A 15826-nucleotide genomic window follows, 5' to 3' on the forward strand; every position below is an offset into this window, starting at 1 on the left:
AAGCTTGTCGATCTGCTAGTTTCACCACTGAGTGAGGAGGAAGATAAAGATGTACTACAAAGTGAGAGGTAGACAGAGAGAGAGAGAGAGAGAGAGAGAGAGAGAGAGAGAGAGGTAGACAGAGAGAGGTAGACAGAGAGAGAGAGTGGTAGACAGAGAGAGAGAGTGGTAGACAGAGAGTGGTAGACAGAGAGAGAGAGTGGTAGACAGAGAGTGGTAGACAGAGAGAGAGAGAGGTAGACAGAGAGTGGTAGACAGAGAGAGAGAGTGGTAGACAGAGAGTGGTAGACAGAGAGAGAGAGTGGTAGACAGAGAGTGGTAGACAGAGAGAGAGAGTGGTAGACAGAAAGTGGTAGACAGAGAGAGAGAGAGGTAGACAGAGAGTGGTAGACAGAGAGAGAGAGTGGTAGACAGAGAGTGGTAGACAGAGAGAGAGAGTGGTAGACAGAGAGTGGTAGACAGAGAGAGAGAGTGGTAGACAGAGAGTGGTAGACAGAGAGAGAGAGAGGTAGACAGAGAGAGGTAGACAGAGAGAGAGAGAGGTAGACAGAGAGAGGTAGACAGAGAGAGAGAGAGGTAGACAGAGAGAGGTAGACAGAGAGAGAGAGAGGTAGACAGAGAGCGGTAGACAGTGGAAAAGCAGTAGATGAAGAGAGAAATGAACGGAGAGAGTAAAAGACAGTGAAAATGAAAGAGAGAGCTTGAACACATGGAGAGAGAGAGAGAGAGAGAGAGAGATATATATATAGAGAGAGATATAGAGACAGAGAGAGAGACTCGACACTGATCAGCCTGTAGCCAAACACTGGAGCATTGGAACTCGTCCAAACGCTGCACAGATAAGAGCTGCTCAGCAAGTGTGTGTGTGGTGTGTGTGTGTGTGTGTGTGTGTGTGTGTGTGTGTGTGCGCGCGTGTGTGTGTGCAAGAAAGAGACAGACCATGACACACCTACATGAAGTGCTACTGCTTCTCTGTGTGAGCGCACGTGTGAGGATGTGCACACGTGTTCATTTGTCATGATTGCCTGTAATTGCCTGTGTCTCCATTAAGTGCGTGGTATGTTTATGCCCTGACACAGACCACGTGTGTCAGCCTCAGTGTGTGTGTGTGTGTGTGTGTGTGTGTGTGTGTGTGTGTGTGTGTGTGAGCGCTGGTGCCTGCACGAGTGCACATCAGAGCTAGTATGAGCTTATTGGTTTTTATAGTGTAAAGCTAATGGGGGGAAAGGAATCGTGTGTGATTTACGACAGGGCTTTTGAAACTCAGGGCTTTTGAAACTCTGACCAGATGAGATGTGCTCTCTCTCGCCCCGGAGACCAAGGCTCATCCAAACAGCCATAAACCCATAAACACTATTATTTAAAGATTATTCAAATTCTCTTCTTTTTCTTCTCTGCCCGCTTTTATTGCAACATAGTGGAGTGTGAGGAAACAGGAAAGACGGTGGCGCGGGGGGGGGGGGGGGTCACAGGCCAAATTCAATCCACCGCAGTGTTGATTTCGTCGACTAAAACTAAGACGAAAAATGTTCGTCCACTACCATTTTTCACTGAGGAAAACGAAATGGAAACGAAATGAATACTAAGCTGTGATGACTAAAACTAAGACTAAACGTATTGACAATTTCATCAACAGATAAAAACTAGACTAAAATGTCAGGAAGGGACTAGTAGACAAGAGATCCAGTATAAGCCATTTTACACTTGGTTGCATGCTGAAAACAGCAGATCTAAGCTCGCGACTCGTTGTGGGCTTGTGGATGGGCCATTTTCAGCAAGTGAAAAAAACTGTCATTACAACTGCATCAAGGCCCACCAAAATACCTTTTAGTCGACTAAATCAACTGTAGATTTAGTCGACTAAAACTAGACATTCCGGGTGACTAAAATGTGACTAAAACTAAATGAAAACTATTCAAGAGACTAATGACTAAAATCAAAATGTGCTGCCAAAAACAACACTGATCCATCATCCACCGCCGGGGGAAAGGAGCGGACAGACGCAGTAGAAGAGAGGGACACACATCCTCTGTTGTGGCGTTTGACTTCTTCTTTTCAAAACGACCATACTGGTGGTCTGGCACGTTCAGCCTGTTGACTGTGAATCACTGTGTGAAATTGACATTACTGTCGACCCATTCTCCAAAGCATACCGCGGCTTGTCTGATTTTAGAGCAGTGGATCTCAACCGTTTCTGCATCAGGCAGGGCCCACTTGAAGATAATTGAACACATTCAGACCGTAGGCGTAGGATGTGTGGAAATATGAAATACAACCGACGGATCCAGAGGACGTGTACACACGTCCTAGCGCTTTTTCATTGATATCAAACAAAAAATATATATTCAGATTTGGGTTTTTTTTTTGGGGGGGGTGGGGGTAGGTTGGCCTCTCCTTCTGCACCATACTCCTTGCTGTTTCGCGCTGGCTTTCAAAGTAAAAGCTGCCATATCTGCCCGGCACCCCGAGCTCCTATTTTGAAAGAAATCCCGGTGCTCATTGTGTTGACCTTTTCTAGGTTTGTTTGGGGCACACTCACCCGAGAGTCTCCTGTGCGGCCTGGACGACGAGGAAGAGGCCTTCAGCCCGTTCTGCTGCTTCCTGTCCGCCAGCGACCCACAATTCGACGACGAAGAAGGCGACGCATTCGACACCGACGAAGGCATCGGCAGCTGTTTCGGGCGAAATACATTTCAAACTAATTTAAGACCATTTTCGTACAGGGATACAAATGGAGACAGGACCCGCTTAGAGTGTGTTAGAGAAAGCACTGGATCTCAGTGGATCCCATGTTTTCTTGCACTGACCTATGGACACTTTTTTTTGTTTGGCTTTGCACTGTTGACTATTTTTGTCTCGTCTTTTCTTATGATGAGATGTAGCAATACACTTTATTATGACGCACTGATCAACTGTATATACGTTTTTGCTTATCGTTGTTTATTAATTTTATTTACTCCACTACATTTATTTGACAGCTTTGGTTACTAGTTATTTTGTATATTTTGGGTTAATACCACAAAACATACATTACCACTTCAGCCCTATATAGATTTCGGCTATTTTCAAAAAAGAAAAGAAAGGGAAATTGGAAACTTGAAATGGGACATTCTGCACTTTACTCTAGTACATTTTGAATTCAGTACATTGGAGTACTTTAATAAATGATTCCCCTTTTTTCTGGGGCCGAAACACTCTCGGACCAAACTTCTAGAACCACTGGCGTAAGGAGTTTAGGAGATACAGACACCTCTGTAATCCCAGACATAATCCCACAACCCAGATGGCAATTAGTTAATGCAGAGACAAGAGAGAGAGAGAGAGAGAGAGAGAGAGAGAGAGAGAGAGAGAGAGAGAGAGAGTCATCTCACCAGTAATGGTGAAAAGCACATTGTAGGCTGACACCATACATAAGGGGGAGGCGCCATAAGGCGTCATGTGGCACTGAGACAGTTAAGTATTTAGTGTATACAAAAGTATCAACACTGCGTTTGTAGAAGTACTCTGTTACAAGTAGAAGTCACGTATAAAAATAAAAGGCGTGATGTCACGAGGCGTGACCATATATGGACGCGTGACACGACTGACTGACGGGATATGCAAGTTTTCATAGTTAACTGCGACCTACAGTCACACCAAAAGTATCAGCATCAAAATATACTTAGTAAAAGTACTCATTGTGCAGAATGTCCAATTTCAAAATGTATAAACTTTTTTTGTGGAAATAGCCGATCTACAAGCTCACAACACGTTGCATCGACACATTGTGAGCTCATACGTAGATCTATTTTCAAATGGCCAAAATACAGTTAACTAATGAATTACGTTTTTAAATAATTCTAGTGGGGTAAAAGTGCAAATATGTTTTCCTGGAGTAGAAGTATTGATAATTGTAAATGCTCAAAAGTGTACTTAAGTACAGTACGTGAGTAAATATTGCTTAGTTAGTTACACCACTGCATCAGCGATGTGCACAATGCTTCAGTGGATCCAGTGCTAGGCAGAACTCAAGCTCTATGAGCTTGTAGATCTGCTATTTTTCAATAGCTAAAGTATAACATAATGCTTAAAACACCAACGGGGGTTCCTGCCCCAAAATGGGTTCAAATTAAAAACTTTGAGAATCAGTCGCCGAGAGTATATCAAAATAGTTCTGTAACTTGTGTCCTCCCAGAGCTTTGTTGGGTTCGGCGAGCCCTGCCCGAAGCCGCACCAGGTTTTGATGTCGTTTGTATGAATGCCGAAACCTTTATTTAGTTTGATCTGGTGGATTTGAAACCAGCGTGTTTGAGTGCATCAATAAAACACATTATTTGAAGACATTCAGCAAAAAAATAAAATAACATTATGGGAAAATAGCCAATCAACAAGCTTGTGAGCTTGAAGATTATTAAGCTATTTTCACTATTTGATATACAAAGTTTACAGGGTTTATGTGGTTAAACACTAAGACCACCTGAGGCCGAAGTTAAGTGTTAAACACAAACTTTTCTACTGTATTTAAGATCATTTGAGGCCTACTAATGTTTGAGGCCTACTAATGAGAGCAACACAAGTGAGACACCTGTAGGCAGCTTGGCGTAGCACCGGCCCTCTGGGAGGACGAGGGCGGCGGGGGAGGTCTGCGCTCCAGCGGGGAGGCCATGGTGGTGGGGGTGGAGGGCGGTCGTCTGTCCAGGGGGGAGCGCGCCGGGCTGGGCCGTCTGTCCTGCGAGGACGGGGGCGTGACGGAGCAGGAGGAGGAGGAGGGAACGCCGAAGACTCCGGCGGCGCGGCCGTTCAACAGCTTTTCCCCCGAACGGTGTGCGGTGGGGGGTGTGAGTGGTGAGGAGGAGGAGGGGGGTTTGAGGGAGGAAGGAGAGGCGGAGGAGGAGGGGGGTTTGAGGGAGGAAGGAGAGGCGGAGGAGGAGGAGGAGGAGGAGGAGGTGAGGCGGACGCGAGAGGCTCCGTCCACTCGACTGAGGCACGGCATCTTCTCCAGGGTGACGACGGGGAGAGACACGCTGGACACACGTGAGAGGAGAGAGAGAGGGAGGGTTGGGATGGATGGGACAATGCAGATGTGTCAACCAATTTAGACCCGAGGCAGATTCTAAAAAACGCCTTCTGAATCCTGGCCTTGAATATTTCTGAAAAACTTTAAATATTTAGCACTAGCCGTAGCGCTTAGCCCTAGCCTTGACGACCTTGCAGGCTGGCTAAAATATGTAATTTAGATACAGTAGCATGTTATGTAGACATGCCAGGTCATTACTGATCTGGCATTCTATAGTGTTTATATAGTGTCAATGTAAGAGCGTCGGCTAAATGCCTAAATTGTAAATGTATTCAAAAATGACAAAAATATATATTTTGCTATATACTGTACATAGCAACAACAACCCAAAAGGGTTTCCCGGATTGAAAGGTATAGTTATGTATAGGGGTTCCCGTTCTAAATGGGTTAATAAAGAAAACAAAAATCTTCATCTCTAAACTATAAATATATGACATGCTCACCAGGTCTTGTTGCGTGCACCTTTAGGCGGGTACACAGCCAGTGGGGCCTTATTGAAGCGAGAGTGGGGGTAGTCTTTGGGGACCCTGAAGGCCAGCGTGTCCCCAGAGCTGGGGCCTGGGGCCACGGGCGTGGCAGGGGCCATGGGCTTCATGGGGACCAGGGGGACCCTGGGCGGGCCTGGAGAGCTGTGACGCTTCTCTGGAATGGACAGAGAGTCAGAGACAGAGATTTAAAGACACCTATAGTATCAACCACCTAGTGCTTGATTGATCAATTCAATTCAATTCCAATAGCATTCATACATTTTAACCACTTGAACCCTAGCGTCCCTATTAAAAGGGGGAACACTGGCCAAAACTACTGTGAGCTTGTAGATCGTTAACACCCCGAGCGGCATGAACGGAGTTCTCCGTCCTACCAAATAGTAACGCCCAGCCCTCAGGACAGAGATTAATAAAAGGACTGGTTTAATGGTCCTAAATACACCTGGGCGTTCTAGGTTAAAGGCAGTGAAGGTAAAAAATAAATGTTAAAAAGCTCTATATTGTGATCATATTACTCATTGCTATATAGTGTTTGTTGCAGTAACAGTAATCTCCATGTCTCTCCAGCTTTTTATGAAATAGAAAATGCATTTTCAGAAACTGAAACTGGGATACAAATTTTATCCAAACAGGATAGTGAACGCAGTCAGGATACAGATTAAACAAGTGGAATTGTAAGTGACACAAAGGAATGAGGATCTGGAACACTCAAAATTAAGCTCATACATACTGTAGCTACTCTCTCCTGATTGGCTGATATTTTGTCACCTACCTGAAAATGTATTTTCTGTTTATTGCTGGAGAGACACGGAGACCTCTGTTACTGATCAAACACTATAGCAATGATTACCATCACAATATAGTGATTTAACCTTTAAAAAAAATATCACTTACACTGCCTTTAAAGAGATTTGGTGTAAGGGAGGCAAAAGAGCGCTCCAAGTACAGAGAAAACTCCTGTCAAGTTAACGAAGTATCAATGCTTAAGGGTTTAAATTTAACCCATTCTGGACGGGAACCCCTTTTGGTGTTTAAAGCATCATGCTATACTTTAGCTATTGAAAAATAGCGCGGCACTACGAGCTTGTATATCTGCTATTTTTGAAAAATCTTGAAAATGTGGTGCAAATCATTGAATATATATTCTTTCAGAGCGAACGTTTTAACTCAAATAGGGGGGGTGGGAGTCCCTGGAACAACATATTTACAGATGGGGGTCCGTGGCAAAATACAGATAATTCTGGTGCTCCTTGACATGAAACAGTTTGAGAACCACGGATATAGAAACATAGGTTTTTCAGAAAACTGTCCCGATTTAGAAGACATTTGTAGAATCTGGTCTCAGGTCTAAATGGGTTAAAATAAACGTGTAATCTTTCACAATGTTTACCTACTTTAACTAGTAATCATTCGTCCTGCTGATCTTTTACAGTATCTGCTTGCGGCAGTCATTGTCCTATTGCTACTTCTGCAAATAAAAACTATTGTCATCGTTGTTATCAGTAGAACGTCATACAGAGAAGGGAGTGTTTTACAAGCAGCACAAGAACAGTTACTGTATGAATACAAATGCATGTATTAGTACCAGCAGGGGAAGAGACACTAAGAATAATAATAAAGGTCATATTATTATATGAATATATATTATTATTGTCTTCAGCTCTTGGTCAAAGGCCGAGCACACCTGTGCCAATATTAATATAGCACACCAATGCCAATATTATGCCCAATTTGCACTTTGTGCCCAATTTGCACTCCGATGAGTTGTGAGCTTTTAGATCAGCGCCTTTCGATGCGCAACACTGGATATGTATAAACTACACTGGCTGACTAAGTATAAATCACACACACTAGTGCAGGGACGTGCAGAGAATGTTAGAGAGACAGGGGCGTTGAGAGCTTGTAGATCAGCTTTTTTGGGGGGGGGGGATTCGTAAAACATGGATTTATACACAGAGGACAGATTCTTTCAGCATAAAATCCTGCATTCAAGTTCAGGAGCGTTCGGAAAAGGCAATTCTCCTGAATCCTGCATTCAGGTATGGATTGGAAAGGGGCCGGGGAGCATTTGCATTTCTTTCACCATAGTAAATGCTGCATTCATGGTCTGGAGAGAGCAGTTTTTTACAGACGGGTAAAAAAAAAGGGCAGGGGCTCAAGCCCCCTTTGATGTCTATGTGTGCACGTGCTGCCAGCACATAATTATGCTAATATCTCACTACATTTCATGTGTCGTTGATTAAATACATAAACATTGATAAAATATATAACATCCAACGACAGTTAACAAAGAGATGTGAGCACGTACAGTGGCTATAGATGTGTAGACTCACACAAATACAAAATGTATACACCCTTGGTTTAATGGTCACACACACACATGGATGGGGGCATAAACCAAAGCCACAGGACAATCGGGAAGATGTAGGGGTCGGAATCATAACGCGTTGAATAGAAGGCTGATCGGACATATCCTCTTTAAGTGTGAGGGGTGTCCAAAGATACAAACATGTTTGACATATTCTAGATGATTACATCACTGCCGTCCGAGTGGGACGACAGGAGTGGCACACGACCAAAAGGGACAAGTGTACAAGGAGACAGACGTGACGTGAACGAGAGTACTTTTGACATGGTGACGACCGGTGTTGGAACGCCAGGGCCCGCCGATACCTTACGACACGTCGCAAGAACACAACTGTCGTCACAACATGCCTTCCCAGATGTCACAACTGTTCCATCCATTATCACCGCTTTACCAAGTTTCACCTCCTTTCAGAGGAGAGGAGAGGAGAGGAGAGGAGAGGAGAGGAGAGGAGAGGAGAGGAGAGGAGAGGAGAGGAGAGGCAGAAATGTGAAACATGAAAGCTGAGCCGAGGGGAGCAGAGGACGGGATGGTACAGAGAGGAGGAGAAAACAAACTTACGGTTCTTGCAATGCATGTCTTTGAGACACTGGTGGGAGGGGTTGGGAGGGAAGGAGGGGGGTGTGATCCTTCTGTCTGTCTGTCTGTCTGTCTGTCTGCCTGCCTGTCTGTGTGCCTGTCTCACAGGGTCACTACATGACAGCTACCTGAGGAAGAATAGGGAGAGGTCAAACACACACCCGATACATATAGAAGAAGGGAGGTGGGGATAGATGGATGCACACACGCAGGCAGGCACGCATGCACAGCACTCAGTAAAAATCTCTAAACTTTGAGCTTGTAGATCGGCTATTTTTGCTAGTATTGTGAGACGAAGTAGGGCATTAATTCGCGGGAGAAATAAAGTTTAAATACAGAGATAAGAGGTTTCTGCCCGACGGTACAGTATATGCAATGTGGCTCCCTGGAGTGAGAGTGTAAATATATAGTGGTCTTATCCCTCATCAAAGTTGCCCACCCCAGCACCCTCTAAATCCTCCACTCAGCTCTCCATTGATTCTTCACCTTTGGAGGAAAAGCAGATTTGCTTGGAGGTGATACAGTAATTCTACAGTAGGGGGGGGGGGGGGGGGGGGGCGATACGTTGAGCGAATAAACGGGTAAAGAAAGCCGTTCCCACAGACAGAACGAGGCTGCGGGACTCAGATGGTCCTCGTCCAGTTCGCTTGACAGTCTGTTTAGAGGAAGAGATAGTTGGTTTTACGTTCCGTCTCAGAGTTTGGACTGTAAAGATGGAGCCAGCAATTCAGACCGCAGATAAAACTGTCCGTCTCACTAGGAGCGTGCAACACACACACACACACACACACACACACACACACACACACACACACACACACAGTACACACACAAGTCTGCGTACAAGGACAAATAGAAGCATGTGATCATGTGTGCCGTGTGTACAGGTTCATACATGCAAACACCAGTAAACAAGCTCACAGTCCACACACACACACAGTCACACACACGCTGTTGTGAGCCTACTGGCTCACCTGCCAGTGAGGAGCCCCCACCGGCGCCTCCATCCATCCATCCTCCCATTCAACATTCCCCGGTGACAGCCCGTAGCAGTACGTCACGTGTCGTGCAGCGACAAATACAACCCTCCCGCCACCGGCTTCCCTCCCCCGTTCCCAACCACGGTACATTGTGTTCGCATATCGACACTCGGCCAAGTCGAGAACCCGTCCTTCGGTTATTTCAGGGGGAAGTTTTAGCTTTTCATTTTGATAGGAGGAGCCTGGGGACAGAGGGAAGGGAGATGATGCAGTAAGACATTGACAGGCGTGGGATTCAAAGTCAAGGTCCTTGTTTTGCTCCGCTGCCGAGTCCTAGACCACTGACGACAACTTGCAACAACATATAAATTAATAAACTAAAATAACTTTTTGGGTAGATACTAGTGTTGTAGTACTTGAGTCCTTGACTCGTCTCGAGTCCGGAATTGAGTACACATTTCCATTTACTCGTTCTCGCCCGTAATTTGTCTCAGACCAAGGGACTCGCCCCCCCAACGAGCCCACTCCAGTCACAAACATGTATTTCATTGCATTGTGGTGTCAGCATACTCGACTACAACACTAGTAGATACCATTTTGAAATTAAGTGCATGTTAAACTCCAACATATTAAAATACTATTTAACTTGAATGATTAAAATGAACAGTAAAAGTCAAATAATAGCCGTTATATGGGCCAAACCAAATAACCAAATATATTGGTGAGCTCAACTAGAGTCTAAAATGACCCATCTCTCTAACAAAAGTTTATTAACACTCAGGACTTTGCTGCAAGGTGCAAATGCCCTCAGGGGGACTAATGGCAAGACACACACACACACACACACACACACGTCCTGACCACTGATCCATAACCTACACTTGGTCCAACAATAGGACAATGACATTCCTCTGCTGGACTTTGTTCATTGTATCTGTGTTCGAGATACAATTTAGCGCGCGCGCGCACACACACACACACACACACACACACACACACACACACACACACACACACACACACACACACACACACACACACACACACACACACACACACACACACACACACACACACACACACACACACACACACACACACACACACACACACACACACACACACACACACACACACACACACACAGAGCTCAGGGTAGTAGTACACGCCGCACTCGCAGCCGCATGTTAAAACAGTGAGGCTGGAGAATAGAAGTGGATATAAAGCAGGCCTTCAAGTGTTTAACCCATTTGACTCAGTCAGAACATGGGTATTTCAATAGCTACAGCAGTGGTTCTCAACCAGTGGTCCGTGAGGGGGTTCCCGGCGGTCCCTAGCTAAATGACGGAAAGTTAGCAACCAAATGGACCCTTATAGAGCTTTTACCCTTGGGCAGATCTACACGCTGACAACGCCTCACCTCACAACACCTTGCGATGCGAGGCGTTGTGAGCTTGCAATTTTCGGCAAAGAGGTTTGGCGTAGACTATAGAGGGAATAAAGAAGTTAAAAGAACAGACCAAGTAGGTATAGAGTGAAAGTGTTGTCGATTTCGTCACACAGAGCATCTCAAAAGCGAGCTTGCACATCTGCTATTTCTGTTTTACCGTAGAAGGCATTCGTATAATCTGCGTCAGGTCTTAATGGGTTAAAGCCTGCACGTGTGTGAGAGTGCATGTGCACATCAAGTGTGTGTGTGTGTGTGTGTGTGTGTGTGTGTGTGTGTGTGTGTGAGTCAGCAGGTGTGTAAATAGGCCAGTAGATTCAGTGCCAGCGGAGGCAGCTGTGTTCAGACCAAACCAACAGGATCAAAGTCCACAGTAACCATGAGTGACACGCTATCCCTACTACACCGAGTACTACTACTACTACTACAGCTATACTGCACTACTATTACAATAGAGGGCATGCGTATGCATAAAGTGAATGGCAGATCCAGTGGCAAAGTGAGTGGTAAAGTGAGTGTAACATTGTTTAATTCAATCCGATAGGACTTTTCTGTGTGGATGCATGGGCTGTCAATGCCAGAAAGTCGTGTTTTGACTTTCAGTAGGCGTTCCCGAATCCTGCGTAACTTCCGGGTATGACGATGATGTCACGCGCATATACCCTCTCTATACTAAACATCATTGAAAATCTCATCGACAAATACAAACTAGACTACAATGTTAGGGAGGGACTAGTGGAGAAGAGATCCAGTAGAACTGAAAGACAAGTCGTTTTATGTTTGGTCGCCATCGGGTGTTGCGCTCTGAAAATAGCAGATCTACAAGCCATTTTCAGCTAGATCGGCTATTTTCAGGCATCAGGCATTGCGACGCCATCAAGGCCCACCAAAATACATTTCAGTCGACTAAAGCAACTGCAGATATAGTCGACAACTAAAACTTTTCAGATGACAACAACATTGCACTAAAACATGACTACTATGACATGACAACTATGACTAAAACAACACTGCACCAGTCACACATGTTTACTTTAAATACAACACCAGCACCTTCTGTGGTCAGGATGAGAGATCAACACCACCAACACATTAATGTCAACTGAACACACACCCACACACACACACACACACACAGCAAACTAAAGGAAGTCTAGTACCTCCTGTCTGACAGAGAGAAAGCTCGATTTAAATCAGAGATTAGACAGAGAGAGATACACCGCGAGGGAACGAGTCCGCAAATAAAAGAGAAACAAAAACACTCCTCTGAAGAGCCAAGTTGCTTTTTCTCCCGACAACCTGCCCAATTATACTGGAGAGAAGAGGAGGGAGGAGAGCCAGAAGGAGAGAAACAACAAGCTATAGCTCTGTGTGTCACATTGCTGCTTAATTACACAAGGAGAGAGGGAGGGAGGGAGAGAGAGAGAGAGAGAGAGAGAGAGGGTTTGTTCAGAGTGATTAATGGGGTGAGATGAGAGGTGGAACAGGAGGTAGAGATATTTTATGTGACACCTGAGCACTTACAAAAGAGACAGGGAGAATATTAAAGAGCAGATAGAAGAAGAGCAACGGGGAACCAGATGAAAGATTAAAAAGCTAAAGTTGAACCCTTGGGTCCAAACTCTGGGACGCAAGTCCCCTGCAGGCTTTTCACTCACGCTTTGAAAACACACACACACACACACACACACACACACACACACACACACACACACACACAGTCACACACACACACACACACACACACACACACACATACACACACACACACACACACAGACACACAGACACACACACACACACACACACACACACACACACAACAAAGATCAAACCAGTCGTGATTAGGTGATCGGCGCAAAACACCCTGTGTAATCCAAATGTTCACTCCTCAAATTTTGTAAAAAAAAAAAAAAGAAGAAAAAAGAAAAAAATGGAATATCAACAAAACAAATCTGTTTATTGTACACAATGCAATATTGAAGCAATGTTATGGTGTGTCCTGTAAGTCCATGTGGGCTGGGCGCCTTTGGTGCATGACACAAAAATAAAGAAATCTATCTATCTATCTATCTAAAGCTAAATGAAAAACGGCAAAAACGATGCGTCTGCGAGCTTGTAGATCGGTGCTACACCGCCATACAAGTCAGCTTGTAGATCGGTGCTACACCGCCATACAAGTCAGCTTGTAGATCGGTGCTACACCGCCATACAAGTCAGCTTGTAGATCGGTGCTACACCGCCATACAAGTCAGCTTGTAGATCGGTGCTACACCGCCATACAAGTCAGCTTGTAGATCGGTGCTAACCCATGTTTCCATGTCAGTGATTCCCAAAAATTGGCCGCCGACCCCCATCTGAAAATTATGTTGTTCCAGGGACCCCCCGAGAAGCAAAGATAGGAGTTAAAAACGCTCGCTCTTAAAGAATATATATTCAAAGATCTGCGCCACTTTTTCACGATTAAAAAAAATAGCTCATAGCGCGGCACTCGGTGCGCAGAATGGGTTAAACAGGATGTCGGTGTGAGGTGTCATTTCCGTTCTGTCGAACGGATACATGGTTCCACCTTTTTTTCACCTCTCCCTTTTTTTCTTACCATTTTTGAGTCACCAAAAACACCCAAACCAATGACACAGGCTAGTGAACTGCAGCCGAACGATACGGACTATGAAGATTCTGTTTTAATGGGATAGGTCCAGAGATCATGTGTACCGACTTTTGTGAGATTTGCACTAAAGCTGTAGGTGGAAGAGCAAAAAGTGTGTTTTGAAGAAAAGTCTAAATTTGCATCCAGATGCAAATGGGCGTGGCCTATATGACGAGATGCGGCATGAACAAAGGAACTCAGGGGAAAGTTAAATTTAGATTTTTTTTATGGTGCAAGAGTTATAAGGCGAAATGTAAAGTGGGCTGTTATAGCGCCACCATGAGGCAGACTGATTATTATTTATTACAATAATTTTAATAATTATTATGAACCTCCCCTCCAAGTACTGTAGCTCCGACAGTTTCTGAGAAAAAAAGACTTGATGTGAGGTTTCGCATTTTCCCATGCAAGTCGATGGGAATGATTTATTCACTAATAAATTCATTATTAATAAATAATTTGTTTAAATTGAAAAAAAGGCTTCGTTACGCCCTCCATAATATTATGGTCAATGCCTGTGTGAATAGTCGGAGTGATTGGTGCAGGCAGTGAGGAGCTATGACAGTGTTTCAGACATTCATTCATTCAGACATTGAGTGAATTATAGTATGATGATGATATATATTATATACAAACACACACACAAGGGCCCAGAAGCTTAACTTAACAGAATAGAGCGTGTGTGTGTGTGTGTGTGTGTGTGTGTGTGTGTGTGCGTGCATGTGAAACCTACATTGATAACATCCAGTGCATCTTGCATGTATAATCTGCACCACATCATTCCTTCAAAATCTACACCTAGTACGTGTTATTACGTATTTATTTCAGGATAACCTGTATTCACTATTCAAACAAGTGTGTGTGTGTGTTTGTGTGTGTCTGTGTGTGTGCGTGCGTGTAGAAACACAGCCAGCAAGCTGTGGGGGGGCTAGAGGCAAGCTCAAAACACATCTGACTGCCAGCATGCCTGCAGAGAGAGAGTGAGTGTGTGTGTGAGTGTGTGCGTGCGTACGTGCGTGAGGGCAAGAGAAGCAGTAGCACAGACCGAAAGGCAAAGGGCAGAAGTGTGTGTGTGTGTGTGTGTGTGTGTGTGTGTGTGTGGTGTCTCAGGCTGGTGCACGTGCTGCCAACGGCATAACAGAGGCCCCAGCAGCTCGTGGGGGGAAGATGTGAGCATGCTCAGTAGAGCACACAGATGAAACTCAAACTAAACAGATTGGAAGACTGATGATGGGCCCTCGGCCAATCAGAAAACCAGATGATGGGCCCTCCGCCAATCAGAATGACTGATGATGGGCCCTTGGCCAATCAGAAGCAGGCACGCCAAGGTTCAGGCAACAACAACATCACCATTTCATGTCACTTCATGTGATGTGCTCCCAAAACTACAAGGCACACTACAACTCTACTCAACTCCAGACTTCATTACAAATAGCTAATGTATTTGGCCGCCCAAAATGATACGTATTTGGCCACTGTAACAAGTCCAACCTTTATAATAGTGAAATCATTTTTAGATATGCCAGGGACAGCAGTTCTGTCCCCTAATAGACAGAGCCGGTGGCGCGCTATATATTGACCCCCACCCCCAAACCCAAGGACCCCTGGGGGTCTGAGAACCAATGCTGGAGATAATCACATGTGTAGTTGTATGCCAGATCTGTGGTGATGAATGAACTTAAAGTAAAAATTATTGCATTCTTGTTTTGGGACCCGTTTCACACTTTGTTGTACAACAGCGTAGTGCGGCGGCAAAAATAGCCGATCTACAAGCTCACTCACAATGACATGCTCATAACAAGGACGCCAGGAAGAAAGTGTGTGTGTGTGTGTGTGTGTGTGTGTGTGTGTGTGTGTGTTACCATAGTGTGCGAGGATGCCCTGGGGAGTGACCACCTGCTTGCAGACGTTGCAGACAACGAGACAGAAATCCTCCAGCGTGGGAAACTGGCCGTACACGGACATCTCTGAAACAGACACACACACACACACACACACACACACAGTATTATATACAGCATAACTGTGAAGACTGCTGACTCATTTACATTTATACTACACTAAATGTAAGCCTCGATAAGTGTTTGATTTCATCGACTAAAACTATGACGAAAAATGTCCGTCGACTACCTTCTTTCTCTGATGAAAACTAAATATAAACTAAGCTATGATGACTAAAATTTAAATATAGACAATTTTGCAAACAAATAAAAATAAACACTATCTAGAATAGAGAGAGATCCAGTAGAACTTAAAAGACA

The 15826-nt window shown here is 44.7% G+C and overlaps 1 protein-coding gene across 2 annotated transcripts in view; it reads right to left on the minus strand.

Annotated features, from left to right (window-relative positions):
• Nucleotides 1-15530, minus strand: part of atxn7l1 (ataxin 7-like 1) — a 41935-nt gene extending 26405 nt beyond the window's left edge. For both annotated transcript variants that reach the window (XM_080757179.1, XM_080757180.1), the window contains exons 1-5: nucleotides 15428-15530; nucleotides 8471-8616; nucleotides 5500-5698; nucleotides 4565-5003; nucleotides 2540-2672 (exon numbers count right to left, since the gene is read on the minus strand). In XM_080757179.1, the coding sequence (XP_080613305.1) occupies nucleotides 2540-2672; nucleotides 4565-5003; nucleotides 5500-5698; nucleotides 8471-8486 (787 nt within the window). In that variant the 5' untranslated portion in view covers nucleotides 8487-8616; nucleotides 15428-15530. The remainder of the gene's footprint in view (nucleotides 1-2539; nucleotides 2673-4564; nucleotides 5004-5499; nucleotides 5699-8470; nucleotides 8617-15427) is intronic.
• Nucleotides 15531-15826: the final 296 nt, after the last annotated feature.

The sequence above is a fragment of the Protomyctophum bolini genome, assembly GCF_963924005.1.
Source record: "Protomyctophum bolini genome assembly, chromosome: 23".
Taxonomy (NCBI): domain Eukaryota; kingdom Metazoa; phylum Chordata; class Actinopteri; order Myctophiformes; family Myctophidae; genus Protomyctophum; species Protomyctophum bolini.